The 13,859-nt window shown below is 39.9% G+C and overlaps 1 protein-coding gene across 4 annotated transcripts in view; it reads left to right on the top strand.

Annotated features, from left to right (window-relative positions):
- LOC116941228 (heparan sulfate glucosamine 3-O-sulfotransferase 1-like) overlaps positions 1-11,081 on the top strand; it is a 233,057-nt gene extending 221,976 nt beyond the window's left edge. For all 4 annotated transcript variants that reach the window (XM_076066367.1, XM_032952051.2, XM_032952050.2 and 1 more), the window contains one exon: positions 8,635-11,081. In XM_076066367.1, coding sequence (XP_075922482.1) covers positions 8,635-9,081 — 447 coding nt within the window. In that variant the 3' untranslated portion in view covers positions 9,082-11,081. The remainder of the gene's footprint in view (positions 1-8,634) is intronic.
- The last annotated feature ends 2,778 nt before the right edge of the window (positions 11,082-13,859 follow it).

The raw sequence follows: 13,859 nt of genomic DNA, 5'->3' as shown, positions 1-13,859 counted from the left end.
ACAAAGGCTAAGAGCTCTTTGCACACGTTTCTGCATTTTTTACTTATAGTTTTCCAGCCTGTACTATTTTACTGTTATGATATGATTTTTTCCCATTTGCAGATTTTATTTCAGAAAACATCACAGACGTAATAATGCGCGGCCCATAGACCAGTGTAGAATATCCAGACTGGCTGCAAGATTTTTATCACCTCAAACTTTATTAGACAGCCAGCTTAACATCGCCTCAAGAGAATACACACCATGTAATGGGCATTCCTACTACTGAGCCTGAAGGCAGGGTTTCGGTTTCCAACAAGCAAATCTTGGAATCGGAGAAACAAACATTACCTTTTGAGCTTACTCTGCCACCCAGAACCAGGAAGGGCTGCTGGGCTGTCTGATTGTAATTGATTAGTCGCCTTGTCTCGAGTGAGTAAGATCTTTATCCTGCGCTTGGACCATTTCCTACACGTAGCAAAGGTTGATAACTTTTCTGTGCCATATCTGTAGCGTGGTACAGAGGGTTCTTGTTTACACATCAGATTATTAGAACTCAATATTAGGGTCAACATACTATATGTACCGGTCAAAATGAATGTAGTCTACCGTCTCTAAATAACAATAACAACAATAGTAAATGCTTTGTGTCTAAATGGCCATGATGTTGAACGAATGGAGATTATCATAGCCTGTTGTTTGAAGTCATGGACTAATTTAATTCTGTGCTACGGAGGATTGAAGTGTTTCAGGCGCTCGTTTGAACATAAAACTGCCCATCACTTACAGGGTCCAATGTGATAAGCTCTATCTGGTCAACACAAGGTGGTTGAATGTTATTTTTTTTCTGAAGGGTATCCAAAATCGATAGCCCCAAAAAGATCCCAGCTGCAGCATCGGCTGTTATTTGTTTGGAAAATAACAACCGATACTGGAGCTGGGATAACAACTTGCACCCAAGGAGGCTGAACTCAAATCACGGATTTGAGCTAATGATGCTCATATTATGTCCACCATGCAATAAACCATGCCTGAGCATCAACCTAGTGACTTTAAGTGTGGAAAAAAAGGCATGCCATGATGTCCAAAAAAAACACTGACCTAAGATATGCAAAACATTTTGTCAGCAGTCGCCAAAATAAACTAACTCTGTTTAGTGGTTTATTTTGCTAGTACATTAAATGGGCATTTCACGTTTGCACGAAGTTAATGGTCCTGGAAATCTTTGCCACTGATATAAATTGTTGACGTAGTAAAGTTAATTGGCATGCACGCTGTGTGGGTGTGCAAAGCACATTAGCGTGCACGTAAAACTTAGAGCTGCTTGTAGGACAGACATGAACTTGAGCGGCGCAAGTTTTGAGTGCAAGGACGGAGAAAGAATTATTCTCCAGTTTGGTCTTTAAAAAACTAATTTTCTTATTTTACTGAGGAACATGACTATTTAACGCGAACGTGCTAAAGCCATATTGCCGGCAGTCTGGGCTTGTTATACAAATGTGCTGATTTAGAAAATAGAGGTGTGTGTAAATCTTTCACAAGAGTTCCGCATTGTGTTGTGCAGAAATTGAAAGTACAATCGTGACCTTTTACAGACGATGTAACTTCTTGCAAGCATTTTACTTTCTGGTGGATCACTTTATTGGTAATTATTTTGTTTGCAAATGTTAATTAAGAGTACAGTACAGTCGTAATGAGCCTTTGGGAATTGCTATCTAAAAAGCCATCGGCATTACAGAGGTAGTTTTTGGAGCAACAATCTTCGTGTGTTAATTCTTGCAGTAGTGCATTTTTCACAGATGACGTAATGTTGTATATACACTTAACTTAATTACTACTAATTAAAGTTTATCTACGAAATAAAGAAAAAACATAACCTAGCAATGAGAAACATGACCTGTGTTTTTGCATTCATTGCAACATGGATATGATATACAATAGTTCTAATTAATTTTAATTACATGTGTTCACAATAATAATTATGAGGATAATCATGTACAGCTTTCTCAAATTCAATGTGATGCAGGCCTTCCCCATGGGGGTTGCTTGACCATACTTCACCCACAATGGTCAGTGTGTGTTTGTGAAGGTGGGATCCCAGAACCAGCCTCCATATGTACACATCATTTATTTACGTCAGTGTCATAATTGACTAAAGAGCCAGTTGTGATGTAAATGAACACATCAACGTATGTTACATTGTGTTACATCTGATATAGTCATTTAATTATACCAATGTATATGGAAATCAACATTACATTGCAAACTGTGAATCCGTTTTCTGATTACACAAGAAGGCAATGCTTACATAGTTGCATTGATAGTGAGAAGTGGCTTTAAGGAAGGTATTTGTCAAAAAGTCCCAATGAAGCCTTTTGATATATTCGAGATTTATACGAGACATCTATTGTTGTTTTTTTATATATAAAACTGCAGACATTTATAATGGAATGATGTATATTTGTCACCATTTTCCTTGAAAATGAAATGGCTTCAATGTCAGACAGGTTCTGTTATGTCTGAAAATGTGAACGTTCTGAAACAAATACCAATATGTCACGTCTCAAAGCGTTTCCAAAACAAGTTATCAAAAATGGCACACACATACACCCTGCATAGTACATAAATAAACACATATATTATACTGTCCATAATAAAGATGTATACAGTTATAAAATATTGCGTTTGAGAGAACAAAAAAAAAACCTCTTCTGGATTTACTCAAAATAATTCACGTGCGGAAAACACACTGACCATTTAACAATTCAAGCATGGAAATGAGTTAAGCGAAGGACCCCTGGCGTGCACTAATTCGTTAGCTGGCGATAGGGCTTTAAACAGAAAGAATGCATTTGAAAGACTACGGCTGAAAATGGGGAAGGGCCTTCTATTAAAGCTCTCAAGGACCACCAGAAGAAATGTAAATGGCAATCTTCGCTGCCACTCGATTGCTTTTGGGCCCCACATACAGACATGTGGGGTGGCCACCATCCGCCCAGCAGACATGTGCCAAACTCTCATTCTTTTGAACGGAACACGGTGCAGTTCGAGTTATTCCGCGCACCAGTTGAAGCAGCTCTGTGCGTTTTCGCTAGGGGAGTGACGAGAGTGTGTGGTCAGTGACCTCGAAGTGCAATTCACTTTCCATTATGCCCACGAGTCATCAGGTCATTACACTGCTGAAACATTGTGACGCACTCTCAAAACTCTCAGAATTGCAGGAGGTTTGCAAAATCCAGAGCTGTGACAACTGAAATGTTTTACTTTTTTTTGTGAACGACTATCTCCAGATACTGTAATGATTTACACGTTCGTTCTTGTAAGCGGAGGGAAATTCAAAAGTAATCAAACAAATCACCTTGGAAAATTGTATCTCGCTAGTTTGTAAACGAGCGTTGTGGCAATCTCTTGTTTTGCAACAGCCTCCGGAAGATACAGTAGCATCACAGAACTAGTTCAGAGGTCAAATGCATTGCTTCATTGTCACACTAAGTGGTGTGCCTTCTCAGTGCCTTACCATAGAGTGCTTCTTCATATGAACCTTATGGTGGTACCCCTGGGTACCATAGTACCCCGGCTCTTCGCATAATGTCCGTGATGCAGTCATTTTTTTTTGGTACCCCAGTCGCGGAGTTAAGTACACCCCTGGAAAAAAATAGTGTCCTAGAAATAAAATATTTAATTGCCTCGGCCATTTTGTATTATTTGGTACCCCGGGGTACCGCCATAAGGATCATTTGGCCATCAAACCAATTAGTTTAAGTTCTCAGCACTTGGTATATGCCAAATGATAGTATGTAAATAACCAAATGTCATAAGTTTGGTGTTAATTTTGGGGGTACCACGGTGGCAAGATCTTAACTACCTTGCCTGGTATACAGGAGATTGTGAGTTCGATTCCGACCCTCAACGCCTGTAATATTTGGAGTTGGAGTGTTCTCCCCGTGGTCGCATGGATTTTTCTCCGGGTCCACCGGTTTTTCTCTCCACATCATAGAAACGTGCGTTTAGAGTATTTGGCCGCTATAAATTTCCATGCAAAACGCCACTTCGTTGAGCTATCATTTGCGATAGTGCGATAGCCAGGTCATTTCTGAAAAGATCTATAAAGCTCAATGGGCCTTACCTGGTAAAATACATATAGTAGTAAAAATAGTAATCGTAGTAGTTGGTGACAAGGATAAGACCATCATCACACAAAACTTGAGAATTTGGATGGTCACCCTGATTAAAATTCAGGAGCTCTGCAGTGCCAGCTCAGTTATCCGATGCAGCACTAACCACTTGCGGCCACCCAAGCACCAACTTTGCATTCCACTCTTGAAAAAGGTTGTTAGTGTACAACGTTGCCGAAGTATGTTTTGTACGTCATCCTGTTGAGTTCAACTGAGTGGCCTTTTAAACGTTGTCCTCCTTCAGTTACAACACCGTAATTGGCATCACACGTTGAGATTTATCTTCTTTGGTTCTTTCGGTAAAGTCACGTAGAATGAGAATAAAGTAATAAATTAATAAAATAAAATAACACAATAAAATTCTCACGACGTTTCGGCCACAACACAAGTGGCCTTCATCAGGTGAAGGGACGAGACTGTCTGGAGGACAGCGCTGGAGATTTACATCATTAATGGCATTGTCATCAAATAACAGAAAGGCTAGCATTTTCATTGTCCATTGACATTTTCATTTCATATAACCTGGAGGATGCTCATTCCCTTATGTTGCCTCCTAGTCCATGGGCCAGAGCAGTGCCACCTCCGAAGGTGGCAAAACTTTACCCGCACCGATGTATGTACACGGCAAATAAGAGCAAAGTACCTGATAATCCAGTGCTATTGGCCACAAAAGATATTGGAACCAGTAACCATGTCACCTCATGGGATACAGACAAGTGAAACATCTAGTCCGGGCTTGTAGACTACATAGTCTGGGAATACATTCTTGCAAACGTCTATGCTGTGGACTTCCTGCACCTGCTTAAGTTCAGGCTGAAGATCTACCTTTTGCTAACTCTATCCATGAGAGACTGCCTGTCTCTAAAACATAAGTATCCCCACTGTTTCTGTACAGCGTCTCGAGATGCCGTCACATTTAGATGCTATATAGACTCAAATGTAATTGCACACGTAGTACAAAATAAGACACATTTCTGAAAATAACTAATGGCATTCATGAATGTGTTAGAATATAAGAAATAAAGGAACAGGACAGTGTAATGTTACATGTTTAATGGGAATTATTTTAACAGTGAGCAATGATCTGCAGTCATGTTATTTGATCCTGCTCAATACTTAGAGTGCATTCCATTATAATGTAGGATAGATGTATATTACTTTCATATATATTTATGTATGGGGCACCATTTGTAAACTTGATCAAAAACACAAAAAAAACCTTAATACAGAAATGTACGAAAATCCCATCCACTACAGAACTGAGTGTAAAGGTATATTTCGAATGAGCTTGGGAATTCCAAGCATGTGACATTAATGCCATGCAGATCTATTCCAGTGGAATTGAATCTTGTATCTTACAGAAACTAAATCGGCATGTTTTTATTAGTATTTATTTTCAGTACAATAAAACCATTAAACATTCCACTTGAGTGTTTTTATAACAATTTCCAATGAAATTATCACAAAGAAACATGGCATTTTGTGCAACATGTAATGAGTTAAGCACTTTAGAAATGCTGACATTGTATTCTTGTGTATATCTGTTATACACACATTAAAAGTAATACTATTGTTCCTCATCTATATGATAATGTGGTACATAAAAGCTGATGCGATTTAGTTTCAGTCTGCACTTACCATCAAATATTGTTTTGACAAATGGCTCAATAGCAAAAAAAAGTTTAATTATTGTAATTTAGCCTCGCAAGAGGGGGAAGAAATTGTCATGAGTTGTTTATGCCAACAGGTTTAACAACGTCTGCAGACCCCAGTTGAAGTAAAAGCAAATCAATCCGATCAATGGCTCAATTCCTTAATTTTAATTCAGGTGTAGTCAGATATAATATTGTTTTTTTTTTCCCACTGGAGTGTACACTTTTGTATTTTCCTAGCTGTTCAATAATGAATTACGAATTCCCCACGGCTAGCTGCCATGATTAGCACACTGGACTTGCAATACAGACGTTACCGATTTGAACTCCTGGCGCAGCAGTTGAAACAATGGGCAAAGTTCCTTCAAATCCCTTCTCGTCTCTGTCCACCCAGCATTATAAATGTATATGCCGCAGCGTGTATGGTGGCGTAAAGTGTGGGCACTCCCACTTCGTCTGAGATGTCTGGCCAGAGTGGTGCGAGGGAGTTGCTGCTTTTATCCACCTGCCCTCTTGTGATAGACGAAGGAAGCCTGCATTTAACAAAGCTATTTGGTGATATTTAATTGCATTATCAAAGCAATCATTGATCCGATATAATACAGATGTTCAAATCTCTTACATCCTGGCTGCTGGCTACAGGGCTGTGTATCGAAATGTCATCGTCAGCCATGTTCTATCCACTGACGGACAAAGGTCTACGCGTACCATTGCAATCCCTCAATGTCGTGAGATGTCATAATACATAGAGCTCCTGCACATGAATGTATGTATGTAGAACATCTTTCGCACTGTACATACTCAACTGTACATAATCAACCATGCTAATCGGAGGTGCAGGGGAAGGACAACAAACTAAACACAAAAAGCAGTTATAAAGAAATTAGTTTTCAATTTATATTTTAAAGTGCATAGCTCCAGTGGCTTCCGAATATCTGAAGAGCGTTCCAGATGGCCGCAGAAGCGCATCTGAAAGCGCGCCATGCAGTGTGACCGTCTTTGTTCGACGGTTAGCAAAAAGCCTGTGTGAGAATGCATGATGATTCATGCTCATTGACGAGATCGGTAAGGTATTGTGGTTCATTTGTGGCAAGCACTTTGTGTGTAATAAGTGCAACTTAATAATGCAGAGCGGCCTGGTCAAGCGATGCCTCCCCTTTTCCCTGGAGAATGAGGAGCCATACAGGGAACTTCTATGAATAGTGTGGAAGAGGAGGCCAAGTTTCCAGCAGTGGAGCCCTCTTGAGCTCATTTTAGTTGCAGGTCCTTCCTCTTACAGTGACATTAACAAACAATTGCAGGGCTTATACCTTTACATTTTACATTAAGACTGTATGTTCTGTTGAACACTGTTGACCAGAGTTACAAGAAGTTACATTTGCTTTGGAGCAGATCTATGAATTGACACCACAAACTCTGAAACCACCGGTGTTACTACAATATAACGTGAATACAATTCCTTCACCCGATTCTTTAAAAAAGTTTGGAGTCATCAGCTCTGCCGGAGCTTGCGGCGGGGAAGCGGCTGTCAAAAGTGTGAATCCGTCGCGACTTTGATTATTTTGGGACACGTAATTTTATCTATGTCCACTAACTGCTGAATAAACAAACACCTGCCTGTAAATTGTGCACACGCTGGGTGAGATATTTCCCGGTCAAAAATAATTGTGTGACCATATGTTGCATGGAATTGTATTTCCCCCCCCCCCGCACCTTTTTAAGTTGAAGTATCTGTCAACTTGCCGATGGCTGTCCTCGTGATATATTGCAAAGAGCAGTGGGAATTTTTTTTCTGCACGAGGCGCTATTTTTTCGAATCCACTGGGCCCATACGCATATCTCTCTCGCATGGTCATGAAAAGCAAAAAGAAAACATATCCCGAAGGCTTGTTTGCTCACTCGGTAGCACAGCGATGATAATAAACAATGATATTATAAGGTTGTTAAAAAGTTGTTGGTCAGGACTTAGCATAATATGAAGTCTATAAAACTGTGCTCTGATGCATATTAAGAGCAACACTTTATTAGTATATATTACATTTGCTGCATTTGTCCTCAGACTTCGTAGGGTTATCAGAATAAAAATGTAATCTGTAGGAAATGGTTATGAAATGATGTAGTTTGTTCCTTTTAAATTGCCACATTATATCTTAAGTTCAGAAGTATCTGTTGCCGTCAATAATAGCATCATTTTATCAAGTGGTAATCTAGTTAATATAGTCACATTTCCTATGCAGATATCTGAAATACATGTCGATTGAAAACCTTTGCATATAAATTATGGTGCTCAATGACAAATCTCACGAAGCTAGACTTAAACCGTTTTAAGAAACTTTGAATGCATAATATCCAAAGCTCGGCCTCAAAGTAGCAAATCCCCATCATTAAGATAAGTCGGGACAAATGTGAAATAAAACAATTATCGTCCCGCAGCTCACAATGGGAACCTTTTAAAAGTTGTACCGACATTTATTAAGTAAATATTTAAAGATCATATAAAATGTATGTGTTGTAAAATATGGCTGGTGGTGTGGCGGTGTACGCACCTCGAAAAGGTTACAAATTCCGATCCAGGATTTACTTAGCCCATTAAACCTTTTAAGACAAAAACATGAGTAATCCCCAAGATATTAACAGTCGTCGTGGTATCTTACTGCAGACATTTTTTTATTTACAAAAATGGCTTGAAGGTGCAGAAGCTCTAATCCTGGCTCACTGAAGCAGCAAGATGCTGTATTTAATTTGAATTCCAATATTGCACCGATTTATGATCTCGCTGTCAATCCATTCTAGTGAATCTCATAAACGACCGCTCTGGCCTCCCACAGGTTTACTACAACCGATTGGAGAGGGGCAAGCCCACCAGGCCCTTCGAGGAGATGGCGGTGCGCGACGGGCGTGTCAATCTGGCCTACCAGGCCGTGCAGCGCAGCATGTACGACCTGCACCTCCTCCGCTGGCTCGCGCACTTCCCCGCGCAGCGCATCCACGTGGTGGACGGTGACCGGCTGGTGCAAGATCCGCCGCGCGAGGTGGGACGTGTGGAGCGTTTCCTGGGCCTCTCGCCGCACGTTGGGCCCGACAACTTCTACTTCAACGCGACGCGTGGCTTCTACTGCCTCCGCAACGAGACGCACGAGCGCTGCCTCAACAAGTCCAAGGGGCGGCCGCACCCGAGTGTGCGGGCCGACGTGGTGCGCCTCCTCCACGCCTTCTTCCGAGAGCACAACCGGCGGTTCTTCGGCATGATCGGCAGGACCTTTGATTGGCCGTGAAGCCGTCGAGAGAGGCTTGCTCCTGCCGAAGCTCGTCCCCTCGTGGCAGTAGACTTCGACTCACCTTTGACGTGGGGCGAAAGCAGAAAAAATAAATATATATACACAATGGACCAAATTGCAAAGGGCACTTGCTATTTCTAAGCAGCACTTCACTTACGATAACTTCTAGAGCAATGCTACAGCCTAGAGAAAGGGCCTTGCCCCGATACAATATGATACCTACGTTAATAAAGCACAACAGAACTGATTTGCTGCCGATGGAATAAATTGGTTTGATTTTTTGAATGTCACAAAAGAGTTATTGTCCTGGATGGTATGAAAAGATAAGATAAAACATTTTTAATGTCGTGATTTATCTGCTTTATTTTTATTGCCAGTAGTTCCAATTCGAGCACGGAGTGCATTTACCAATACCCTTTGACAAGATTAATGATCCTCTTGTTAATGGGCAGGTTAAACGTGTCAATTATTTCATCATGGTGTCCTTAGGCAAAATGTATGTTAAATGGACCCGCATTTAACTCGAGCCCTTTTGTGGCCCTTGCCTACAGCACAGTGGCAAGCAATGTCATCAACGAGAGGACCAATCAATCTCATACATACCAAGACTCCTGCTGGTCAACTTTGGACATACAGCTGAAGAACTTTGGTGTAGACTTGCAGTCAATGCCTATGCACTGCGCTTACACAATCACAACAACACCAGCTTGGCTTAAATGGGCAAAAATGAAATGGAAACCAAACAACCAGGAGTTTGTCGAGGGTCAGTGTGTGTGTGAATACCATATCTATTTATGTACATCTACCCTTTTGTAAATTGTAAATTGAAAGAAAAGCAGAAAAGTTTTTAAAATGTACATTATATTTAACCTTATATTTTTACTCCTACCGGAGGCCAAATGCAGTTCACTTAAAGTAATACGTTTTGTGTACAACGCTTGCTAAAAAAAATTGGTTATTTATAATCCTTTCATTGCTAACAATGGATGTAATACGTTTATAACTCTTTCATTTGTACTGTATGTATTCAACATTTTTAGATTATATCAGTCAAAGTATGCTTTTATCAAAAATAAAAACAGTAAAGGACATGAAAAGATGAGCAACAAATGTTTTCGTTTAATTTACTACCATATATTTCCATACCAATCAAATATATATTTTTTTAATATGCCCAGTATGTGACCACAAAAGGAACTTAAATTAAATTAAACTTATTTTAAATAAAAAAAATAAGGGTGGGAGGCATCTCAATTCTCAGGGCTCTTTTGCACTGGTGGCCCTGAGCCAGAGATGGAAATTCCACATTCCAACAGGGACCAGTTTATCCACAGAACAACTCCAAAACAAACTATACAATGTACCTGGTATTGATTAAACATTTCAATGCTGAAAAAAGACCTGCAAATTACACAATTGGAATTACACCGCAACATCGCACACTACTGTAAAAAAATTCGCATGAAAAAATAATAGTTGTACTGAAAATATGATTCCACGTGGAACTGATGTGATCCACGATTCCGCAGAATCAATCAGGATTGATCAGTCGATGAGATCTGGCACAGTTGGCACAGTTTGGATTGGATTTTAGACAATATTAAACCAATAATGACAATAATTATAATAAAATTTCACCAATTAGCATGATGTTTAAATATGTATAAACAATTAAAGAACATACATCCCATCGTAAAGATTCTGCACAATCAAGATGAGCAGACTATAGTAGAGGCACTGTACTTCCATGCAGCTCCCGTGATGTTTAGCAAAATTCATTAACTAGAATCAATTAATCTGATGATGCCCACGTAGAATCGTGCACGTGGACATCAATCAGTATTTATGACCAAAGTGATTTTTTTTTGTAGCAGAATTCTCCAGAGTGTACTGACACATGTTACAAGGGGGCTATGTATATCTATTGACGTTGAAAGTTACTTTGTTGATGAATGAAGCAATAAATGGCAGCGCTGCATGCTTCCTCAACATTCAAAGTTTTGATTCCTCACCCACAACATAATCCCACAGCATAATACAACACAAGAGGAAGACAATCATTGTGTGCACACAATCAACGTTTACTGAGCCATCTCGAGTCCCTTTTGGGAAGCCTTGCATGAGATTAAATTCTAGGGTGGGGGGACATTTTCTCCAAGGGTGTATGGAAAGGACCTTTTTAATCTCAATTACTGCAGTTTCATCGACCGGGAATAGCAACACTGTTGGAGAGATATCATGCTATACTCTCAGATTATTAAGGGGGGGCGGGGGGGGGACATGACTAAATCCCCCATAAAAAAAAATTGTTATTCAGTGCCGGCCTGAACGAATATGAAAGTGAGATCATCTTATTGGAGATTAACAGAAAACGTACTTGAAAGTAAATAAAAAGGTTGGCAATGGAATCAGAAACCAAAATTGCCCACGACTGCATTTGCTTATTCCTGGGTTTACTTGATGGCGGCCCATTTCCATTACATGCAATGTAACCTTCTGAACCGTTAAGAATTTATAAACTGTCCTGATTGTAACATGGTAAAAAAGACCTCAAAATTGTATCACCCCCTGCCCCTCCCCCGAACCTCTTAGAGACTGCGGCACTTGACAAGTGTACATCGCGTCAAAATTCCAAACGGATAAATATCCCAAAAGGGTGAGATAATTCATGAAAATAGCACACGACTGGAAGGGCCATCATTTGAAAAGTCAGCAAAAACAGACAATGAAAGTCTGAAATGCAAATGCATCCTTGAGATATCTCCTAACCAGATGCCACATTTAAAATCATTCTGAATGTATAGTATGAATGTGCCATCAAACATATTTCATTTGTTATTTTAAAATTATGTGCAGGTTATTTTTTGGCCGTAAAACCTTAGCGGGTTAGACATTCTGATAAGCGTTTTGAGCTTTGTTAATAATGAATACAAGGATTATGAGATACTTTGTGCAGCAAATTAAATATCAATATGAAAATTGGTCATTATGACTCCTTGGTTTATAGTACAACCAACCATATATTTAGGCTATGTTTTACAGTACTCACATTACCCCACCAATAATAATGGTTTGTTGGTACTCATGAAGCCATCCAGATATATAAACACAGACATAACTTCAACCGAGAAGATGGGTACAAACTGAGCAATCATTGGAAGGATGTTATTAACCAGGTAAAATCTTAACCGCTTTATAGTTTGACTTCATATCTGCATCTCCAGTTTTCTTCAGCCACCTACTCCCAGCCCCGCCCACTTCCCAGCCCCTGCATTGTCGTGCTTGCAGCACCCCATTCCCCCTACCCCACACCTCCACCCTCTCTATCTCTCCTCCCTGTCTCCGCCCCCCCCTCTCTCTTACCTCTCTATAGCCTCTTGATACAAGCAGCCCTTTTGCCCACTTCAGCAATTGTTTCTTGCTGTGGTTGTCCCACCTGATGACGGACGCTTGTGTTGCGCCCGAAACGTCGTGATTTAATTTATTTTATTTTTATACCTACATGAAAGAACCAAAGAGTATGGATCCCTGCAGTCACGAATACTTCAAATCTAGAATAATGGTTTTGCTCATATTAAAGAGATAATCAGCAAGAATAAAATCGATTGCAGGATAAGTTCACGACGACTTATGGTACAAAAGAAGTACCGGCCATCAAACAATAAAAAAAAAAATCTGCTGAACAGTAAAGTCAGTGGCAGACAGAGGTGTCCCAAAGGCACTCTGTGGAGCATAACACCACGATTTGGGCCTTTCTTTAAGGACCCTTTCCCATTTCAGTGACTCTCTGCACACGTTGTCCTCACTGTTTATTGCTCAGACCCGCTTACGTACACACACATACATTTTAATTGGTATGCAAGCACTCCATTATTCACATAGACGTTTACGCTTGTTCGTTTGTAGGACTGAAAATAAATTGGTTCCGTATCAAGAGAAAAGTTATTATCTGCATAAATCAAATTTTACGTTAACAAAAAATGCTTAATTCTAACTGCATTGGCTTGCAGATTACATATTAATAATATGCATTTTATACTGAATATAAAGCTCAGCATCTCACTTTCATAAATTATATTTACATCTTATACATATTATCAACATGCAATGTATGATATATAGTACGTGGGCTTTTGTAAGCATTTGCTTGCCTAATGGCTATTTTTTGCAAAATGATCACACATTCGTGGTTAATGGTCTGGATAGATTCTGCTGACTAAGCAAATGTAAATGAGGATGTGATGCAAGGCTGTAATGTTTACCCTGCTGGCATTATCCATACTCTTTTACATTTATCACTGGGAAATTCGTTCACTGCATGCTACGGCTTAAAATCATTAACACACTAAGTAGAAACGACTAATGATATTGGCCTAATTAAACAGGAAATATAAACAAGAAAAATGTAAATTACTTGGAGAAATGCAAACATCACAGTCAATATGCTGTCGTTTACAGGCCAATAATTTGCCTTCAGGTAGTGAAGGCGGTCTTGCCGTCGACTGTATTTCTGTTTCTTCATACAAAATATATACCTTACAATCACAAGCCATGGTCTATCCACTGCTGGATTAAGTCATTGCAATTCCTTCGTCTTGCAAAGCCACATCGCATCGCTTCAGCCACATTCCCTCCGATGGCTGACAAACCGTCACCCCTATTTCCATCCATCAGCCGTCATCTCCGTGAGAGGGAATGTCGGGGCTAAGCCCATTATCTTTCTTTAACAGCCGTTATAATGCGCCTATGATTTGCCTTCGTTTGTTGATCCACGG

This window comes from Petromyzon marinus, chromosome 11 (genome assembly GCF_048934315.1).
Source record: "Petromyzon marinus isolate PM22_M1 ecotype Great Lakes invasive population chromosome 11, UKy_Petmar_22M1.pri1.0, whole genome shotgun sequence".
In the NCBI taxonomy this organism is placed as follows: domain Eukaryota; kingdom Metazoa; phylum Chordata; class Hyperoartia; order Petromyzontiformes; family Petromyzontidae; genus Petromyzon; species Petromyzon marinus.
The sequence above is the reverse complement of the archived record's forward strand: the minus strand, read 5'-3'. Positions and strand labels throughout refer to the sequence as shown.